This window comes from Genypterus blacodes, unplaced genomic scaffold, assembly GCF_046128005.1.
Source record: "Genypterus blacodes isolate CSIRO-AG114 ecotype Tasmania unplaced genomic scaffold, CSIRO-AGI_Gbla_v1 ptg000053l_1, whole genome shotgun sequence".
NCBI classification, from domain to species: Eukaryota; Metazoa; Chordata; class Actinopteri; order Ophidiiformes; family Ophidiidae; genus Genypterus; species Genypterus blacodes.
The window spans coordinates 4,003,560-4,025,850 of record NW_027466865.1 but is presented as its reverse complement, the minus strand read 5'-3'; the positions used below and the strand labels follow the sequence as shown (position 1 = coordinate 4,025,850).

The following is a 22,291-nucleotide window of genomic DNA, read 5'->3' as shown; positions in this document are numbered from 1 at the left end:
CAACAACAATAGTATTAATAGTACAACCTTCCCTCTTTCTCTCTTATCCTTTCTCTCTCTCGTCTTCCCCCTCTTTCTGTATAAAACATGATCTCCAAAGAGAAATGATGTGACTCAACATTTACACACTTTGAAATTATACTGTGAGGACTGATGATAGATTAATAAACACAAGTTGTATTTCCCACTAGTGACAACTTTGTTGACTTAACCTACTTACTATTAGGAGAAGTATTAATTAAAATGGCGTAAAAAGGTGACCTGGAGATCAATGACAATCTTCAAACCAAATTACAACTGGTTTAACTTGATCCGGGTACAAACATGGCGCGATTGCAGGTGTTTGTTGCATTTCTATATTTATTTGCTGTGTCTATGTAATGGATTTGATTGACATTTCCCTGACAGGGTTGCTGCTTGTCCTAGGTAGGTCAATGTGCATGTCCTGATCTGTTGTTCAACAACTCTACTCAAAGATAGTCAAAGATAGTCTAACTGGTTTAACTGAAGGGTAAAAATGCAGACAATATGATGTTAATATAAATTCATAGCTTATATACCCTATAGGTTGTCATATAATGAATAAACAAGCTCTAAACAAGGCAACTGATGTATGACTAGCAACGTATGTAAACATTCTTTGTACTTATATTCACTTATTTAATTATGTACCTATTTTTGTTTTGTATAATTTAGAGCAGGATGACCCAAGTGTATCATCTGTGTTTTAGCTCTGCCCAATTTCAACGGGGCAATCAGCCATAATAGCTCTTCTGTGGGTTTGTAATACCTAATATGTTATAATGAGCAGTTAATAGAGGTCACCACAAAGTATAATGAAGAAATAACAGATGCACCAGACACGAGAGAGATTTGGTAAATCACATGTTTAGACAAGACTGCTTTCACCTCATTCAAAACATGAATGTTGCACAGATGATTTCCCACAATTACTTTCTTTTCTACAACATAATGGTGAAATACATTTGGCAAACAAACACATTATAAACAATTGTTTAACATCAATTAGAATCAGTTGAGAAAAATGAAAAACTTCTTCCCAAAGTGACGTAAGGGTGACAGATGGATAACAAGGGGTGAGGAAGTCCCATCATGCTTGCGTGCAGACATACACACACCCAATCACTGTAAAACTCAAGATATATATCACTTCTCAAACATTACAAGACAACTGATGGTCATTTACAAAAACATTGAATTGAAAATAAAGTTGTTTCTTAAGAAACTTTTTTTTTTTTTTAAACCAGCGGTCATTAAATACATCAAACTACAAATGAATGTATAGAAATGCATATAAAAACATTATTACTACTATTTAAATTAATAACAAAATACCAAATGGAATTTTAAAAAAGGCAATCGAAGCAGACAGAATCTAGGACAGCTAGCTGGTTTCCTGAGAAAGTTTTTTGTACTTTAATGATACTCTCAAAATCAAACAGATCCAAAAATCAGGGATAACACAGAAGAAAATGAGAATTCACAATGACCATGAAACAACAAAACACAAACTATTTAGTGATACTATTGACTTGCACCCTACCCCTTTATGTACTGACCATGTAGTTTAGTGTATATACAGGAGCAAACTTCTAAATTCTAAGATTGGCATTAAGTTTATTTTCACATCAGTGTTGTTAAGAGTTTCTCAATTGCTATGGCACTCTCTTCAAATGACAATTACCATTATCAAAACATTGTGTGAAAAACTTCAAATGAGCTACTTCACAACTGTACACAACTGGGTTTAACGGATACTGATGCATTACGTAAATTGACTAAATTGCTTTTGTCTAATGACTTAGTTCTCTCAGGCACACCTGTAAACATGCTTGCTGTGTACATCTTAACATGCAGAATATTGGTGCCACCTGGCAATCTAAAGATTACATTTTTCAGACCTGGTCAGGCTTTACACAAATGTGTTGTATTTAGACATTTCTTCTTTGTCTTAGTCTTCACCATCCAATATTCAATCATTTTAAATAAAGAGAGTTCAATTCAAATGTTTTCAAAAAATGTGCTTAAGCAATTGAGAAAAGGTATAATACAGTTGATTGTCTTAATCTGTGCTGTATTGCTGAGGTGTATGTGTGTATGTGTACAAACCATTTTAAATGGTTTATCAGGTTCTGGTTGGGATTTAGATATAACCCAGACTATATCAATGCCTTTTCATTAGTAGCTTTTAAATTAGGGCACTAGATAGACTGATCTAATACAATGCAAATGACATGGCTGGTGGCAGAAGCTCCCATAAGAACAGGAAACAGAGAGCAGAATACATGCCACATTTTGCATTTACCCAAATGTAACTATCCTCTTATTGTAGGAGGTAATACAGTGCAAACTGCTTTCTGTGAGAACAAAAAAAACCTTTCTTCTTTTATATTCTCACAATCATATTAGTACATTGATGGTGACCAAAAGAATACCCATGCACGTTTGAAAACTACATCATTGCTTTTACATATTTAAATAAAGGCAATATTGCACAATATGCCAAAGCATGTTACTGAGAGCAAAATATTCTATTGTTTCAGAAATGGCCATTTTGGATCTTATTGCATTATTCAATAACAAAATTTGAGTAAAATTACAAATGTCAGTGACGTCAGTTGGCTTTATACTTTGGATGTTCATCAATAAATGATCACTTTCAATGTCAGTGCACAACTAAACAGCAATCACACTGTACAGTGCATAAAAACAAACATACACAAATGAAATCCAGCACTGTTGTATTAAGTAAATAACTAAATTATTGAGACAAAAAGAGCTTCTTCATTTCAACTACAAGCTACTGTAATGAACCCAAGGCCAGGCTGAGTGGTCTTTCACTTGCTTCTTGCTTATAGAAACTCTCAGGGTATAAAATTATGGTGACATTTTGTGTGGTAATGCAGTAATATTCTACTTGAGGTAATAGAAAATGGCGGCATTTTGATGTTATGAATATACTATAGGTTTAATTAAAAAAAACAACGTTCCCCCAGGTTTAATTAAAAAAAACAATATTCCCCCTTAAATTTGTTCAATTTGTTATGCACATTTCATTGCAAAGGAAAAAACATTAATGTTGTTTGCCCACATTTAGCTCAAACACCATTAAAGATTAAAGTGGGCACCTGTCAGATTATCACTATCATTTTTGTCAATTTCTTACTGATAAAGATAATCCTCCAGTGTGAGCAGCTTAATATTTCTCTCCTAGGAGGGGCCAACATACTCACTGTAAACAAACTGCTGAAAAGCATTACTGGACTACAATGGAGATGCTGAGTGTCAAAGAATGAAAATGAACAGTCCACAATTCACCATTAGTGGTTAATGAAAAGCCCTTTTTGAATTTGTGAAGAATATGCTACTGAATGAGTTTGCAGTCAGTCAGTCATTCCTCAGGGAGAACTGTGACCTCTGCAGCAGCACTATCACCTGACAAACGCGCGAGTGTGCAGAAGCTTATCTGTATTTGGGATTTGACCAAACAGGACACCCAACCTAACCGGCCGTACACTGCAAGAAGGACAATCGCCTATTTCCTCTGCCGGCTGCTGAGTATCATTTGTACTCGCAGGGGTGCAGTTTCAAGCCTGCTCTTTGTCAACTTTCCATAACTGTTCCTTGACCTCTGTGGGCAGGGTGTTGAAGAGGTCCTCCTCCACGACGAGACCGGTCCTCTTCAGCTGTCTGCACTCACCCAACTCCACGGGCAGACACTCCAGACGGTTTCCCCTCAGCTCAAGCTGCGTCAACCCAGTCAACTCTCCGAACCGTGACGGAAGAGACTGCAGACAATTGTTCCCCAAGTTCAGAGTGCGAAGCTTCTTGCACTGGAACAGCTCATTTGGCAGCGTCTCAATCTTTATTAGAAAGCAGGAAGGGTGTTGCAGTGGGGCAGAGGTGGAGAGATGTTTAGATTCTTCAAATATCTTAGCAGCAAACTGTGCAAATCAACCACAAAACCTCCCAATAAAAGATTACATTTTAGACTTATAAATGCTAAACTTGAAAAACAAATACAAATAATGATTATACAGGCACTCACTCTGTTGGCTGTCACTGCCAGGTACTGCAGATTCTGGAGGAAATCAATGTCTGTTGGGATACAGGTCAAGTTGTTGTGACTCAGGTCAAGGAAACGCAGCTTGCGGCAGTAAAACAACTGGCTGGGTATCTTCTCAATCTTGTTTCGGTTCAGGTACAGCTTCTCCAGGTTGGTTAGTGTGCCAATCTGGATGGGAATGTAGGCAATCTGGTTGTACCAGAGCTTAAGGCAGACCAGTCGGTGAAGGTGCTGGAAGCTGATGATCTCCTCAATGGTCTTCAGATTGTTGTCCTTCAAATCAATCTCCTGCACGTTGTGCAAGCTGAAAATGGAGTGTGGTATACGTTCTAAATCACAGCGAATGAGCTCCAGTTCACTTAAGTTTACCATCTTCTTCAAGCTGTTGAGCACCATCAGCTTTGTGCCTTCATTATTAATGGACAGCTTCTGGAGGTGCATGCCAACATCAGTCACCACCTGAGGTAGCTTTGTGAGATTGCTCTTCAGACGAAGAACTTTCAGCCTCTTGAGCTCCCGGAGTCCGTCAATGACAATGTAGCGGTTGTTCTCGGCACTGAGATTTCCTGTCAGATGAAGCTCGCTGAGGTTCTTCAAACTGTAGATCCATAAGGGAATTTCTTTGATGTCAGTGAACTTGATGTGCAGAGACTTCAAGTTCTCCCGTAAAAAAGCTAATGCTGGAGCTTCAATCTTTGCTGGTGTGTGGTAAAGCCACATCTCTCGCAGGTTGACCAGCTGAGCGATAATTGGAGGGATGGTAACGTCGGGGATAAGTTCTAGTTTCAGGACCTCCAGCTCCATCAGGTCGAACACTGTGTCCGGAATGCCGCTCAGCATGAACAGGTGCAGCTCGAGCTTCTCTTGAGAGTTCTTGGTAATCCTCTGCCTCAGCTTGTCCAGGGTCCACTCGTTGTTGAGGTTGAGCTGCCGCAACTTATTTTCGCTCACTTCCGAGAGGAACACGGCAAAGCGTTTAGAATACAGCGGGTCGTATTGATCTATCATGTGCAACATGAACGCAAAGTCATTCTTCACATCTGGTATGTCACTGTAGCTGCTCTCTTCGCGTATAGACTCAAAGGAGTACTTCTTCAGAGAGCGTCGAAGCATCCAGCAGAGGGTGTACATGCAGATCAAACCATAAACTACTACTAAGCTAATATAGAAACAGGCCAGGATTTTAAACAGCGTAGCCAATGGGTGAGCACAGCGGTACATGCTGTAACCCGTCAGGCTCTCTATATCCACCCGACAATCAACACTGAACTGAATATTGCGCACATAATATCCTGTATAGCAGATTATCAAAATGAACTTGATGACTTTGATGATAGTCTGACGGATGTACAGCCTGTAGACGATGTCTCCTTCTTCTACGTGTATCCGGAACTTCTTCACTTTTTCAAACAGAGCCTTGGCCTGCTCGCCCTCTTTCTTGTCCAAAACCCCGGTTTCTGTCCTGTCCACAATGCTCTGCTCAAAGCGCATCTTTGTCCTTTGTAGCATGGGGACACTCGCTTCAACATCCTCGCTGATGACAGACTCCTTGTGGTTCATGGAACCGTTCATTTTCATCGGTTTGGGGTCGCTCTCTTCAACCACCGTCTCCGACAGAGCCCGAGTGGTCCAGGGGGAGTCGAAGCACTTGAGCAAGATGGACACAAAGTGCTCCAGTTTGGAACTAGTCCGAGGGAACTTGAACCAAAAGTTGCTGCAAGCCAGGAAGATGAGGGTGTGAAGTAATACTAGGTAAGGAAAGTACTTAGCAAACCAGTGCAACCTATTCTCATAGCACACAGCATCCACATAGTTGTACTGGTGTCGGTCCAGATCGTACTGGATGCCTTTGGGCTCCAAAACAGGCGGCGGGGAGAGTGTGGCATTGAAGTACCTCCTGCAGGTCTGATTGACCACCCACTTGCAGGGCAGGCAGATCATCTTGTCCTGGGTGACCTGCAGTGTTCCCCCAAACACAGAAATCATCAGCATAACAATGGAGATGTAGTCTGTGAACACGTCCCACCATGGCTTCAGGATGCGGTATGCTGGCTGTGTGTCCACAAAGTACCGCAGCTCAGTGATGGGGATCATGGTTTATCTGGGACAAAAGAGGGCAAGATCAAATCATTATTGAGTAGATAGATAGTGCTTGGCGACTCCTTCAATCGTTATAACATAAAAGCAGTACAGTAAGTGTGAAATTCTACAAAAAAGTAACAGGACAAAGCTCTCGGCTTCTGAATAACCTTTACCGGAACAAGTGCAAATTACAAAACTGACAAATCAATACTACAACGCTCCCTAACAAGGTCATGTATCAGAGCATTTTAGACGCTTAATTTGAAGGCTGTCAGTATTAATGAAATACAGACTCATGCTTGTTTGACAAAGAATTGCCTGATTGACTGCCCTGCCCGGGCAACCACGTTATCGATTTCACCATTGTTAAACAGGTACAATTGATCTTGCTTTCAAACCGGGTGTCAGACTGGACAGCATTTCTATCGTCACAGCAAACAAACCATCCATTAAATATCAAGTCTATTGACCCGTGTCAACATTTGATCTGTTCGTGGCTTGATTGGTAGTTGGGGCATTAATAACTTAGTCTTGTCCACCTAAACTACACGTACAGTAGACATAACAGATGGCTGATGTAACAATGACGCAGGTCGACAACCTCACAACAACACACGCAGAACAGAATATGAGAGTCACTGAGATTGGGTTAGTAGGAAATAAACTGTAAGAAAAGCAATAATCGGGATTTCCAGCTGGGAGGAAACCCACTTATCAAACTCCTCCATGCTCACATCTACACTTGGCAATACGCAGCAAATTGACTTCTCATACAGTAGAGCTTTAGCTGAAAAGCAGACACGAAGAAGAGCCACAGGTAGATGAACTCTTCCTATCAAATTTGAACAGAGTTGTACTTACAGTTCATAAACGTAACACGCGATAACTCCATATATAAACTGCCGTCCAGACATAATGAAGCACTCCTTTGTTGCTGCAGCACTCCAGTGCCACATAAAGCTTCCAAATCCACGTCCAGCATTGTGAGTGTGACACACCCAAGCACGCAAGCCAGAGAAGCCATCCTCCTTCTAAAGATGATGTTCCGTTTTGGCTTGTTTAACCCAAACAACACAGTGACCAGAGGAGCCACCTTGCTCCCCTGCTCTCTATTCTTAGCCGTTTCCGTTAATAATATCCAGAGTATTGTCTGTGGAGGCCTTGAGAAGCACCTCCCTCGACCTTCTGGAGCAGATCCTGTTTACCTTGGAGGAGGCGATGTCCCAACCAGTGTCTCTCTGGAGTATTCCACCATCACCAAAAAACACTCAGTCTACTGTTTGCATTCATCACAGCTTAAACATTGTTTTGTTTTACTTTATTGTCAAGTGGAGGAGTCTAGGCGCCTAGTCTGACCCTCAGCCAAACTGGCTCAAGTTCAGAGACATTTTTTTGTTCCCCACACATGAACAACTGCCTGACAACCGAGCAGCAGGAGTGTGTTTCAACAAATGTGTCAAACACTCACCAGTTTGGAGGTGTTATCTGTGCTCCAGTGCCTGATGCTCTCTCTGATGTGAACTCCATTCTCTGTGGATCCAAAGTGCTTCATGGGCTCTCGTCTCCATGTGGAATTCTGGAAGACAGAGATGATGATGACTTTATGCTTGTTTACGACCACGATTACCGGTGATACATTTAGGCGTGACGTTGTTAAAAGCAATCAACTCCATAACCTCTGTAGCTCGGTTAAACTAGTTCGATGTTGCGTTTTGAAAACAGGTGGCTTTGGCTTTCTCCTTCTTCGTAACGTTAGCTTGGTCTCTGTGATCCCGATGACTTATCTGAAAACCACATGCAGCTCGCTGACGACGGCTGGTTTTCGCTCTACATCAATAACTCGACACGCATTCTCTAACGTTATGACAATAAAAAACACTGTCACCTGCTAGCCGACTGGCTGCTAGCTAGTCTGTTTGGAAGCATCGACCGCGATCAACAGCTGTTAGCTGCTCTAAGCTAAGTTGTCATTATCTTGTGAAGTGGTTACATAGCCACCGCCTGGGCTTTCTGACATACTTCCATCTTGACTGAAGCTAAGATTAACATGACACTACCGTGAGGCTAATATTGGTAGAAGACTAGGTCGTTTTACGTACAGATTTAAGTGAGTTGCGATCAAATTCGAGGTTATGATGATATAATACTTGCTAGCAGATCCCGTCGTAGCTAGCAGCTCAGCTAGCTAGTTGAGTACCGAAGTAGTGTTGGCTTCCACCGCCAGGGCGAGAGATGGCGCTACCAGCTAGCTTTGTTTATCATCGTAGAAGAAGAACTCGCTTCCTCTCTCCTCGCTCCTCGCTCCAAGAGGTCTGTGGCTCGACCCGAGGTTGATGTTTTGTTTTGATTGTTGACAGCACCAACAAACAACAAAACAATTGATTTCATCTCAAAAATGTTGTCGTTAAACTCTTTGCGGCCCGTGTGCGCATCCCGAGCTCTGCAGCAGATGTTATCTAACGCTGTTATGACACAGTGTAAGATCACCACCTTCACCAGGGAGGACACATGTCGAGGAAACTTCAACTTCAGACTACCGCGGGTGCAAGCAGGCTTCAGAGGACACACATACAAGGGTGATGTCAGCCTACACAGGAGTTACTGTGCGGCTCGAGTCAAACTGAATTGTTGGAGCTGCAAACAGCCCGTTGACAACAGACCGGCGTTCTTCTGTGTGTCATGTAAAGTTGTCCAACCCCCAGAAGCAGGAGTGTCATACTTCCAAATCATGGACTGGTGAGTGAGGTCTGTTGTTTCTCCAATGGACTATTATAAGTGCCAGTGTCCTATTTAGATGTTTACAGCGTGTCGCCTCTTTACAGTGACTCCACTTTCACACTGGACCCAAGGATGCTACAGAGGAGGTACCTGCAGCTCCAGCGCTCTCTCCACCCTGACAACTTCAGCCAGAGATCTGCGGTATGTTTCTGGGGGTCTGGGGACTTAGATGGTCTTTGAAACAGAGATGAGTCTCCATCCTGATCAGGGCAGATGATCTGATCTCAAATATGAAGTTATCCAAAGGGATCATGGCAATACATTTCAATTCAGGCTTTGTGCTGTGATATAATGTCAGTATAAGAAACCAAAAGCCGGAAAACTGAAGATTAAAGAAGGAAGGAAAGAAAGAAATAAGGTGGGAAGATGACTATCAGAAATTCATGACCTCTGACCCCTTTAAATAGCACAACAAAGTATCCAATACAAGTTTAAATAGCAGTATTTAGGAACAATAATAAATGAAGTATTTAAATGTGTAATGCTTTCAACATATGGAATGTTTTAATTTATCTAACAAATTAGTAGTTTAGAAGTTTCAAACACAAGTAACACATTTAGCTGTGTCATGTGTTGAACATTTGCACCCTGAGCATATTTCAGCTTGTTTCACTCATAGAGTTTTGAAGTGAAACAAATAATGTGTGTGTCGAAGCTGGACTATGTACTCGGCAGAGCGGGAAGAATAAGCACCCCAAAAGATGAGTTAAATTGTGTGAACGGCACTGATCTGAGTGAAAATAAGTGCACATTATATTGGAATAAAATGGCTTTTAAACATTCTAACATCAATAATGTAATAATACCAATAATCCCTTGGTAAGAAGACAGGGGAGAGGCCTAATGTTGCTGAATCCAGTATTAGACAGTTCTTGTGTGGACTAAATGGTTGATCTACAGGCTGAATCACCTTCTGCCCCAAAACACTGTTAGGCTGATAAGGCTGGTAAGCCTATAAAAAGCTGCCTAGTGCAGCTTTAAAAATGTAGCAAAACAAAATAGACCTGTCTGACCATTTAAACTTGAGCGACATTATGTCTTATTTTATGAAGTAAATAGTTGACTAAAGTTTCACATTATCCAGTTTTCCCTTGTGGATCGTTAAAGGTAATTGCGTGGCATTTTAGAAGAATAAGCGTTATGAGCACTTTGAGGAGCTTTGTTGGTAATTTATTATGTACACTCAGGTGGAAAAGCAAAATGCAGATTGTTGTCATGATATGAAATGAACGCTTAACTCAGATTCAGCAGAATGTGAAGAAGGAGAGCTGCACTAAATGGTTTCTTCACACACAACCTGTCTGACATCGGATCGACTCTGTTTTATTTATCAGCACCTCTGGCCATTTTTCTTAATTAGACATCTTCCTGCCTCAGGGGTGAAACTTCATCATATAGAGAAAACTCATTACTTATTCAAAGCTACAAGGTAGCCATCTACTCCATTGGCTGTTATTACCGCAACAGCTCTACACGCTGGGCCCATGGGCCACAGCTTGAGAATATTGATTTTTACAAGAACTGACAGACTTGATAGCTGCAAAATGTACTCAGACCTGCCAACCATTTTCAAGTTATAATCCTTTTTTTCCCCCACACATCTGTCGTGTCAAACACACACCTGCATCCCTTGAAGGATCGCAAACTGCTCGACTACAAGAGAGAAGCTGCGTGTCACATAATCAGTATCATCGAGGATTTTTGCTAATTGATTGTGCAAAGCTTTGGGATGAGAAAGCTATGCAGTACATCATTTAAAGAAGTTTTTGACAGTTGCATAAGTAACTCATGAGAACACCGGTTCGTTGAAAGCATAGCACAGTTTATACAATGATATAGATTTTCTTCTTTATTCTCTTCTTTCTTATGAGTGAACCTTCCTTTACAGAAAGAGCAGAAGTATTCAGAAGACCAATCAGCTCTGGTAAACAAAGCTTACACAACTCTGCTTAAGCCTTTGAGTCGAGGTCTTTACATGGTGAGTTTAAAACCATCGATTTGACATATGATGTAAGATTTATTTCTGTAACTGATCGGACTGATCACATGTTAGGTCAAATGCATTGAAAGGTGGACAGTTGGCTGAATTCCAGTCATGTGTTTCAGCTGGAGCTGGAGGGGCTGCACATAGACGAGGGCACAGAAACTAGAGGTGATTCCGGGTTTCTAATGAGGCTGATGGAGATCAATGAAGCACTTGATGAAGCACAGACCACAGAAGAAGCCAATAAGATTGGCCAAGACACCAAAGGTAAACATACTCTCAGCGGCTACTTTATTAGATACACCTGTTCAATTCCACCGAATCCAAGCATCGCTATAAATCAAACCTTGGTGAAGCAGATAATGATCTGCTTCTGTTTGGTCTGTGCACAAGACGGTCAATCGATTTTCATTTTAGAATGGGGAAACATAAAATGAAAAACCGGGGGGGCCGTTTTCTGAAATTTCTTTTTATGTTCACGAATGGGAAATTCATTTCATGCATCCCATTTCCTACTCAAGAACATAAAAACCACAATCTGAAACCGGCTTGTTTTCTCCTGCTTCAGTTTCACCATTCTGAAACCAAAATCCACACAGACCCTGTTGACGTTGTGTCAGAAAGCTGCTGATTGAACTTCATGGTTCAAATATGTGCGTAATTTGTTATATAAGACTGTAATGTTTTGTAAGGTTTCTAAATTCGGCTTCCCTCATGCATGTGAATGGTAAGGACAGATTATTACAAACACCTTTCACAACAGGATCTCGGATAAAAGTCCTTGGGCACTTAACACTTGGGAGTCACAACCAGCTGATGATGCAGCACCTGTAGGAACATCTGCACAGATGTCTGAGCTGCTACGTTACAGGCGCAGTGAGACCACACCAGGGCGTTCTGACATTGCGACACTGCAGCAGACTAATTGCTCTCTGTTTGATTCCCAGCGGTGATGAGTAAAGCAATAAGCCATATTCTTCCGTCCTAATAAACACTTGTAATTGAAGTACCACTTACCAGCACAATTTCACCATCTTGACATGGTAATCTGAGACAAACCCAGTAAGCTTAATGTGATTTGCTTTGCAGGTGTAATGAAGACTCCATTATCACTTGGATCCTATATGTAACTCTCTCCCAGCGCGGACGGGTTCAGCAGCAATAATCATGTCGTAGATGAAATAACGTAAAGAATCAGACACACTGGCGGTGATGTGGCTGTTGAGCCCTCAGCTCAGAGTGAGCGGGAACATTCACATTACCATAGTTACATCACACAAAACTCACTGTTCATACTCATCGGCAAACCTTCTGTGAAGTTGTTTGGACCCTTTCTCTCTAAGGTATTTTGTTTTTGGATGAATACCCCCCATTTAATGTTCTCTGTCCCTATGCCCATCATCAATGCTTTTAATCAGAGTACCATTTATTATCAGTGGCATTTATTGCTATATAACATACAGGCACATTAGTCGGGGCCCCATGCCTGGTGATGTGCTGCTAACTTCTTTATGGATGGATGTTAACTTGAGTGCTTCTTCAAACATGAGGTCTCTATGACCTCGTTGGAGAAAACCACTGTGAAAAACCAAGTTGCCACATAGAGGAGCTGCACATTTGTGGGTGAAGCTGAAGTCATAACAGAAATACTCCACATTGTATCGCTGCTAGTTTCTGCCCATCTACACCATAGTATTCCCAGTGGGATGGGTGACTGTGCTGTTGAGAATCATTACACTGACAGGACAAGTGGACCAGAGTCACACGAGCTAAATCCGAACCCACTCTCACACTCTCATTGGCCGTTTCTTACTCCCGCTTGCAGTTTTTTCGTGGATCCACTTAAACTAGGAGAATATGTCAGATTTTGCGCTGACATTACCGTGTTGGAGGGTCAGGAGGCTTCTCTGAACTGCTCCGACTTAAAGGAGCATCGGTGAAGGGCCAGAGCAGCGATTTCGCCCCTACCTGGGATTTCTATGTCACAATTATGTTCTCCGACTGGAAAATGGAAGCTAAAATTGTGTCACCTGAGCTTTGGTTGAGAAAAACAAAAAAGTTCTCCTCTTGTCAGCGTGATCCAAAATCAACATTATCTGGGGTTAATCAGCATTTTTGTTCATGTCTCAGAGAATGATGAGATGTTAATTGCTTAATTGTACCATGCCAGACACCTGCATGGAAGCATCTGCACTCCCCACTAATCTATTCTAGTTTTCCTCTTTAATTTGTCACCCCTCTGTAGTATAGACGGGGTGAAGCAAATGACACACCGCGGGACACACGCGGGGATGACGAAGCGTTGCATTGCAGCAGAAACGATGCCATTGCTTATTGATGATGTACAAGGGGGCCGGAATAAAATGATCGGCGCCCTGCTGTGTGGACACTGTATGCGTTTTCCTTTTCAGTTTCAAATGAGGCAGTTACTTTGAGAGACAGGTTTGAGTTTCTAGGGACAAAAGAAGGCACCGGGCTGAATGTGCTGTGCTGTGCTGTTAACTTGCGTAAAATTGTAACGTCTGTGTTCTCACCTGCAGGGAAGCTGGCAGACTTGACAGAGCAGATAGACGCTGCCCTTCGTAAAGGTATTATACCCAGCCGCCGCCGCACAGACACATTTTGTCGTCCTCCCACTCATTTCTTTTTGTTTTTAATCTCGTCTGAAGCTTTCCTTCGAGCGTCTGAGTGAGTCATTGATTCATCTTCCTTTTTCTCCCTCTTCTTTTTATTGTTAGGAGAGCTGCAAGCTGCCAAAGCGTTACTTAGCCAGATGAAATACTTTGCAAACATTGAAGAGAAGGTGAAAGAAAAACTTTCTGAATTCATGTGACATTTTTTTGCCTCATTGTTTTTGTCTCACTTTATTTTTCTCTTATTTCTCACTTACATCAAGTACTGAACAGCACGGCACAAAGTGTTGTGCATTCCTCTTGTGATTATATACCTTTAAGCTACAAAAAATAAAACCTTTGCATTGAATTGAATTAATGACTATTCTTTTGTAACTGGCTCATCTTGGTTAGGACGTGTGCAGAAACAATGTGTGTAATTGGATGCATATCTCCCTTGAAACGTGCAAGTTTCACAAGCTTAATCGTATCTACTTAGAGCTAATGCATCATTAAATATGACAGAGATCTGTAATTGCCTCTGATTAAAATGCTGCTCTGAGTGTTTATATGATTACCCTGCCTATCAGTGCAGCACTTTGTCATGAGGGGACTCAGACAGCCACAGGACTTTATTTCCTCAGGTTACCTTTAGGTGGAGACATAACACCTTGACAACCATGATGAGCAGTAGCAGTACATCTTGTACAAACTGCATGTGTAACCAAACGGAAGCCCTTTATTGGCGTGGACAGCCGTTTCAATTATTTAAGGAGGCTTTGTATGTTGCATTAATGCCGCTCTAATCAGGATGACCTCACAGAACGAGGTGAAGTCGATGAATCCCTGTGATCTGTGTCATTTCTTGCTTGTGAAAACCATCGACGAACCTGATGGCACATTGACAGTTTCATCAGAATGTAAATGTACCCACCTTCTACGTCTCATTTAATTATTCACGCATTTCCCAACTCGGCAGTGAGATATAAACATGTTGCAAATTGAAGTTCACGTCGCTGAAGCCCTTGATTGAATCACAGCAGATCTTTAGGGGGCAGTTAGTTTGACGGAGGAAAACAAACAACCCGTCACATCTCATGTCACATGAAAACCTCATGTAATGTCTGTATTAGCATTTCCACTCTGACTACATTTCTTGGCACCCTGCTCACTGAAATGTTCCACTATAAGGCGCCTTGACTGGTTGTTTATGAAGTCTGGAGCTACAACGTTATGTGTCTGAGGTTGTTTCTTTTTTTTCCTCTGTAAGAGAAGCAGCTTCTTTAATACACATGGATACACAGAGAATTAAACAGCCTTACCCAGCACATGAAGACTAACAGGCTTATTTATTATTCATGTCCTAATCGGAAGGCATCTACAGTGCCTTTAAATAAATGAGAAAGTGTGATCGACCAACACCGAGGCCACAACTGTCTCCCAGAACGCTTTGAAATTGAGTTTGAAAGACACGAAAGGGGGAGGAAGCTCACCGCGGCCAGCCTGTGAAATTGACTTGGATGGGAGCACATGGCAGAAAGAACTAGGTACATACAACCAGTGAGCAGCTTGCAGAATGAGCTCGGTTACCTTAGGGGGCAGGATGGAACATAATTGACAATTTACTGCCGCCTTTAAAGTGTTTTCTTAGACTAAGTGGAATTGGTCCACCAGTTTAATTCGAATATAATGCAGGCGAACACAATGCCACCACAGAAATGAAGGTGTTTAAGTAACCCTCCAATAACACGACTAATGATGTGTGTCACAATTACTACATTAATAATCTCCTCTATTGCTGTAGAAGAAGAATTAGGTAATTTGTGTTGCTTTGACCTATGCTGGTCTGATCACGTAAAGATTGACAGGTAGGTGGGTGAGAAAACGCAACCACTGAAACAACTGAGGGTGACATTAAAAGGGAACTAAGTGAGGAACAGTTGACATTTTGCGGATAATACAGAGGCTGATAGCGCCATTTTATTCCATACGGAGTTTAGCTATGGATGGAAACAGTAGCCAATGAAAGCTGTGATTGACAAAGGTCAAACGCAGTGGAGGATGACTCATTGGAAATGAGCTCTTTTCTCCCAGCATCGCTCTGATCCTCGCTCCTCTCTGTGACTCAGCCTCTGATTGACAGTCTCACCCTCCCACATACACCTGAAGTGTGTGTTCCTGCTATGCGCACACAGCCAAGTAGTAATTCCATTCTAATCTGTCATTATTAGGGTTTCATACCACCTTTAATCCTTCTTTTTATGTTGTTTCCCTCCCCTCTCTCTCTACCTGGGCTTATTGTCGCTCCTTAAGGCACAATTTGAGCAATTATTTCTCTTCAGATTATCTAACCGGTGGTGTCTAATGATTTGTAATTGCTGTATGTCTTTTCTTTGCAGATTTTAATGCAAATATTGATAATAATTCACATTGTAGTGGAAAAGCATGTGATAAATGTCAGGGGATTAACACAATGACAGGCTGCTGTTTAAACTGATGAAAACACCAGTACAGCACCTGGCATGGCCCATATGTCATATGAATGTGATAAGATATGTGAACAGAGGCAAACATTCCATACTTGCATTTTACTGTTATGCTGTTATTTTCCCATTTGCTTCTGAAATGAGTAGCACAGATTCCTTTTATGAGTCTTTGTACGAGACAACTCCAGTTTTCAATTAAAAATGAGAGGCAACTTGGTTCTTCGAGAGATAGACGTGAATATCTCAGTCAGGCAGAATTATTTTGTTTATTCCTTGTAGAATGTAATTAGACGTCAAATGAAAACATGCTTTGACAATAGTGCCTTTCTAGTTGGGTACATCTTTGTAGGGAGTATTCCCAGAGGTGTGAGACTTTGCAGCAGACAGTCTCTACGCATCTGATAAAGGCCCTGCTGAGAGAGATTCCTCTGAAAATCTCTCCTCAGCAGTAGAAGAGGAAGATCAGTATGCATTAAGACGTTGTTTGGCTGCAGATGTGCAGACGTGCAGGACAACCTCAAGACCCCTGACATGTTATTAAAAATCCCTTTGACTTTTCAGAATCCACCTAACAAAAAGCAGGTGTGAGGTAATCTCCCTATCATCTGACTCCTCTGAAACATCTTATAAACAGACTAATGAGACAAGATATTTGTTGTATATCAATCGTGTCTCATCAAGACAACAGAGCCCTCTGTGAAAACACATGTCAGCATTCTGAGGAATACTCTCATCATACTTCTGTGATGGAGTTAAGTACAAACAGCCCTGGCAGCATTACCGTTAGGACCAAAGAACATTCAATACTTTTCACATGTTTTCCAGTCGTGTACTGTCCAATATTACATATTACATATTATGTGGTAAGATTAGTTTGAGACAAATTAAGACTAAGGTGACGCAGGAGTAGATCATTTACAGTTTGGGTTGTTTCCATGCTGTGAAATACTCTGCACAGTGTGTGGAAACTCACACTGAATTGAAGAGACTGAGGGTATATGAGTGTAAGCGTAATGTCAGTTTTAACAGGAGGCGAAGAGCAGCCGGCGGCTTGTTTACATAGAAACCTTGGCTTGTTGCTATTGTTAATGAGCTTGGAAGATGTAGTTTCAGCAGAAACAGCAGCATGTTTGCACCGGTGCAGGCCTGAATCAGGAGCTCAGACCAGGCGAGTCAGAAAGCCTCTCTGGGTGCCGCCTACACTCTGCAGACCCTGTGTGAAAATAGTACATTTTCTGCATCGCCAAAATGATCTTGTAAAATAAATACAAATTTCATAAAAAAAAAAAATATATTGACAGAATTTCCCCATCTCCAGGGAGTAGGATCCCCACGGAACAAGTTTTAATGAAACATCTGTGAAGCAGCAGGCTGCAGATGGTTGGGAAAGTTAAGAGGGATTTTAGCTAAGAGTTGTCCCATTGTAACACCAGGAAATATTGCTTCAAAAGCTTCCTTTGTGGTTTGGGGCGCTTTTGAAGGCAAGGAACCTGGGGTTTTAAACAAGGTGCAGGTAAGTGGAAAAAGAGATCAGCTATTCACGTTAAGCTTATTTGAATGTAAATGACTCATTGGATCCTCTGGTGTGGTTGCTCTCCTCATGCCGCAGATCCTCCCCATGCAGTGTTTACTTCACAGCAATCACATTAGCCGTGCTATAGTCCGTGTTTAACATAATGCTGCAGTGACTAATCAAGCTCTGCATTCCACTGTGGCATCTTGGTTCTCCAATTCAAGTCGCTTCAAGGCAAAAACTTTTAACAAAGCTTTGGGGAAAAACTAACTAAACTGCTCCCTCCACTTCCTGTATGCATGCCTAAGAAAAGCAGTCAAACCATCACCATCGTGTGCATACTGTGTGTCTCATCCACGGGGCCAGCTGAAGCCCAAGGTGAAACTTTTCTCCTGGGGCCCCCCTGTAAATCTTAGGTTTCGGGCTGAAATGATACAACAAGGCATCAGATTAAATCAATCTTTAGAGAATGTGTGCATGAGGGGTTTAGGGAGGAATCTGGACTTGTGTTGTGTGAGTTATCAGCCCCTCAGGGGCTTTGTGTTGCTGGATATATTTCTACTTAAAATTACTATAGAGGAACACGCCTGTAATAACATTAAGGTGGTAGAATGGATATGCTTTATACTTCATACGTGAGATTAGACCAATCGCCGCTTGTTACATCGTTCTTCTGCTCTTTGCTGCCATCTGCTGGATAATTAAATTAACTTTGATTAGTAAAAGCGATTTTGTTCTTTTTTGTTTACAGTATTGCCGTTACTTAAGCGGATGGTTCGTTTGAATTTGCACAAGAGCTCTTGATCAGGGGTCAAAGGTCTAAACTAAGTCGTCAGGCAAAGGGACGTATTTAATTGTGTCTGTAAATGAATAAAATAGTACTTCTCGATATTTACGAAGGGCATGACTGTGTGTGTGTACTACTTTGCATGCCTTTTTTTTGTACTTTTGTATAATCCCATTGAAAGTTCCTATTGCACACCCAGCCATTTGTGGAGAGGGAATCTCTCTTGGAATTGCCTCTCCAGAGGTTCCTTCCTTTTTTCCTTATACATTAAGGTTTTCTCAGGGGATTTTCTTTGTCTTCCTACAGAGCTTTGGGCAGGGTCTGGAATTTTCTTGATGTTGTGGATCTGTAAAGCTCTTTGAGACATTGTATGTTAAATTGGGCTGTACAGATAAAATGGACTATGGTTACCGCTTTACGTATTTTGATCGTCCATGTGTGGCCGCCAAAATACAGGTGAAGGGAATGGAGATCCATTCAAACAGAGCAGAACTGATTTATTTTTGCTGCAGGAGAGATCAATGTGAAGACAGGACAGCAGCAATATTGCATTCAATTAAATAATGTGTATTTCACACGTCCCCTCTCGCACTCAATAATTAGTTAGCAGATATTTTGCAGTTCTCGATTCTAGTTTACGTGGAAGCATTTGACCATAAATGTATTACCATTAATTTCTTATCAATACAAATCAGGGATCTTGTTTGATTCTGAGTTTGTAATGTCGTCTGAATGACTTAAAATCTCCCAGATTGATCCCTTGGAATTCCAGGAGGTCTAACATTATTGACTTCTTTGTTAATCTTTCTGGAGAGACATTCAACTCATCTTTCCTCAGTCTGGCAGACGGCCTGTGCAGAGACGTTTGTGCCACAGGAGTTATGAGGTCTTTAAAGAGCGAAACAGCTGATTCCTAGCACCGCTGCATTTAAATTGCCTGTAGCACGGCTGAGCCAACTCACATAATCAGTGTGAGTAAATATCTTGCAAAAGTGAAGAATTGCAGCCTTGGTGGTGATATGTGATAGGTTTAGTAAATATGCCTCGGAAATATGCCTGGAGCCTGATCAATGCAAGTGTTACATTGACTTTCCTTGTGTTTGCTGTAGATGAACACTTTCTGTGTTCATCTACAGCATCTCACATGCAACTTGTACCTCAGTCATGCAATAATGGACGCTTTGTTAACTGGAAATATGTTGTCACTTTTTAACTAACGGTTGTCGAGAAATACAGTAAAGTTTATTTGTGGACCCTAAACTAGTCGGAGCACAGTCGATCTGCATATTTGGGTGATAATTCTGCAGATTTGTCACAGCATGTGCTGTGATTAATGCCATAAATATCAGTAAACAGGTTCCCAAGTCTCCTACACACGACAAACCCACAAATGTTTTTTTTTTGTGATTTTTCTATGTATGCACCATCAGGGATAGGAGCCACAGAGGATTTTATTTGCAATTCAAATTATTTTAGCATAGATGAGAGAGTTTAAATAATGCAACAACAATGTACCGGACGCTCTATATTGAAGAACATTTTCCAGCTTAATGTCTTTGTGTACCTCTTGCACTCGCACATAAAGGGACAGATACGTCTAAGCTTAATGCAAGTGGGCCGGACAAGATTCATTTGTAAAGTGAGGAAAGATACAATGATTGTGTTATGGTGCAACTGATATGTCTCAAAACAGAGTTCTTTTATTGAGTTTTATCTGTATGCAGGAATTCCCTGCGCCTGTGGCTCGTATTGTGGCTCGGCTCAATGTCTGCGGTCTGCGGGTCTCGCCGTGTTCCCCTGCATTTTCCTAGAGAGAATTTGCAGTCACTAGCGTAGATTAATTTGTGAGGCCTTGCTTTTCACGTAAACAAAGAAGCAGCAGTCCCCCTCTCTGCTTGTGCCGCCGATATGTCACATTATGATGACTCTCGTTACTCGATGCATCCTACCAAGTTCAACAACAATCTAACCTTTTTTTCCCCACTGCAGCAGTTTCTATGACAACGCTAACCCCTGCTGCAACTTTAAAGCATGATAAACACACAAGCCCGATAATGGATTTGATTGATCTCTCTTCTCTCCATGGGGGCTATATCAAGGCAGATAGGAGTGTTTAAGCTAACAGGAACAGATCTGAAGGTGATAATGTCTTTGTGCTTCTCACAAATTTCCACATATATACATATATTTTTAAGCTGTTGTATGGTACTGATTGTGTCATCACCTGGGCAGAAAAGTCAGAGGTATTGAAGGACAGTTATATACAAGTGAACCTTTATAAATGTGTGTAAGTAGGGGATGCAGAGCTGTTCTCTGTTATGAAAACAAAGCTGCATTATGGCCTGCAGCCGGAATTGGACCTGTGCGTTATTGGAAGCTCGGGTTGAAAAGAAGAAATCCGTTGGATTTTCCTGCCCGACTTTCCTTATTGCATTTGACAGGACACTGACCACATAACTCAGCCCTGTCACAAGCTCAAATTGAAGCCTTTGAGAAAGTTCTGAACGTTTGACCCCTGGGCTTCCTCCTGCCTCCGAATCAACCTAGGATGTGTTGCCCACCTCACTACTGCATCAGCTTGCACATTTTGAGGGACAGCTAAAACAGCTAAAACAGGAAGTTGAAGCTGAAATCGGTGATGGCTTAAGTACTGTTTACAGTTTAGTCTTAGTGTTTAAAACGTCCCCTCTGACTGTCGTATCGACACTAAGCTACAGAAGCAGGCATATCATCCTGTACTTCTGCATCCATTCAGCCTGTTATAATGTCACGCACGGAGAGCAATCTGCTCCTACACGGGTAAATGTCTTTCTTTTGGAATAAATCATGCTTTCAATTTACTCTCTTGTGCTTTGCTGCTGTTCTAGTGTTAGTGTGGGGAAAGATGAAGGGTAAACACTCACCCAAAGTGAAAATACAACAACAAACATGCAGAAACTAAGGAGTAGATGGACGCATGCTTATTGATCAGTGTTTCATTCCTCTTATTCCGAGTTTCATTCCATGTATAAATATCAAGCATTTGATTCATAAACAGTACATTCAGTCTAACCTTTAGCTGAATGGGTTTGTTATGACAAAACAATGTCGCCTTGATCATTGAAATAACCAGACAAATCTTACTCTTCATGTCATGTCGTCTGCTATTGGGATCAGAATGTCTAATTTTTTTCTCGATGTGAGGCTCTGCAGTGTCATAACTTCAATATGTTTTCCAATACAAATCAACTTGTTTGAGGTATTTTCCAAAAATGTGCCCTATTTCTCCGTTGTAAGGCAGAAAATGTTGTCTTGCTGTGCTGCAGTATTGAATTATAACACAATGTGGCAGAAAACCATAAATAAACTGTCCTCTTGCTCTTTGCTGTATTACTTAGAGTCTGTGTTCTTTAGTTGTGTGTGTTTCATAACTATCAGCTCTTTGCAAAGTCATATTCGCTGATTCTTGAAAAGTCTTTACTACTGCTTGTGTTCTCTCACACTTCGATTACAAACTCCCTCTCCCAGAAGTCATTGGGTTGATTATTTATTTTCTAGTTTTAGGATCAGCTAGTGGTTTGTGGTGTATTGATTTTTATGATCAAATTAAATCATAATGGCAGATGAATGTTTTATCGTATAGTAGAAATATCCTCTACATTACTCTACTACACTACATCTTTTAACAGTAGTAGTAATAGTTGTTGACTCTTTTTCAATGGTAGTCTTACTTGGAGCTTCCAGTGGGGCATTTTGCAGTGTGACCCTGTAATCCAGCTTCTTCCAAATATGATGGCGATGATGATGGCAAGGCTCCCTGCTCAGTGTGAGTGTCTTACCAATCACCAAAATGGAGTGAAATTAATCACTCTCTGGGCTGTCACTTGGCGTCAGCCAGGAGACATCTATCTTTGAACCCACGTCAGTAATTTGGCAATAACGGTTCCTTTGATTAATTCACTGCCTGAATCTCTGCCAGGAGA

The 22,291-nt window shown here is 41.3% G+C and overlaps 2 protein-coding genes across 3 annotated transcripts; one reads left to right on the top strand and one right to left on the bottom strand.

Moving 5' to 3' along the window:
- Nucleotides 1-868: 868 nt before the first annotated feature.
- On the bottom strand, nt 869-8,374 carry lrrc8ab (leucine rich repeat containing 8 VRAC subunit Ab). Of its 2 annotated transcripts, none has more exons than XM_076150743.1 (4): nt 8,269-8,374; nt 7,638-7,745; nt 4,070-6,188; nt 869-3,884 (listed from the first exon to the last, which is right to left on the bottom strand). In XM_076150743.1, the coding sequence occupies exons 3-4, from the start codon at nt 6,179-6,181 to the stop codon at nt 3,609-3,611; spliced, it is 2,388 nt and encodes a 795-aa protein (XP_076006858.1). In that variant the 5' UTR covers nt 6,182-6,188; nt 7,638-7,745; nt 8,269-8,374; the 3' UTR covers nt 869-3,608. The 2 variants fall into 2 exon arrangements, with proteins under 2 accessions (XP_076006858.1, XP_076006859.1); XM_076150744.1 differs by lacking the exon at nt 8,269-8,374 and adding an exon at nt 7,846-7,990.
- Nucleotides 8,346-13,918, top strand: hscb (HscB mitochondrial iron-sulfur cluster cochaperone). The gene is made up of 6 exons (XM_076150745.1): nt 8,346-8,905; nt 8,992-9,088; nt 10,836-10,925; nt 11,054-11,198; nt 13,472-13,519; nt 13,670-13,918. The coding sequence occupies exons 1-6, from the start codon at nt 8,565-8,567 to the stop codon at nt 13,762-13,764; spliced, it is 816 nt and encodes a 271-aa protein (XP_076006860.1). The 5' UTR covers nt 8,346-8,564; the 3' UTR covers nt 13,765-13,918.
- The last annotated feature ends 8,373 nt before the right edge of the window (nt 13,919-22,291 follow it).

What these genes read in the sequence shown, in the direction of transcription:
- lrrc8ab (XM_076150743.1), bottom strand. Translation starts at nt 6,181, where the DNA reads ATGATCCCCATCACTGAGCTGCGGTACTTTGTGGACACACAGCCAGCA. An exon ending in TGGCAGTGACAGCCAACAGA is followed by an intron (nt 3,885 to 4,069) that starts GTGAGTGCCTGT and finishes TTTCTAATAAAG; the next exon opens with ATTGAGACGCTGCCAAATGA.
- hscb (XM_076150745.1), top strand. Translation starts at nt 8,565, where the DNA reads ATGTTGTCGTTAAACTCTTTGCGGCCCGTGTGCGCATCCCGAGCTCTG. An exon ending in ACTTCAGCCAGAGATCTGCG is followed by an intron (nt 9,089 to 10,835) that starts GTATGTTTCTGG and finishes CTTCCTTTACAG; the next exon opens with AAAGAGCAGAAGTATTCAGA. An exon ending in TGAGTCGAGGTCTTTACATG is followed by an intron (nt 10,926 to 11,053) that starts GTGAGTTTAAAA and finishes CATGTGTTTCAG; the next exon opens with CTGGAGCTGGAGGGGCTGCA.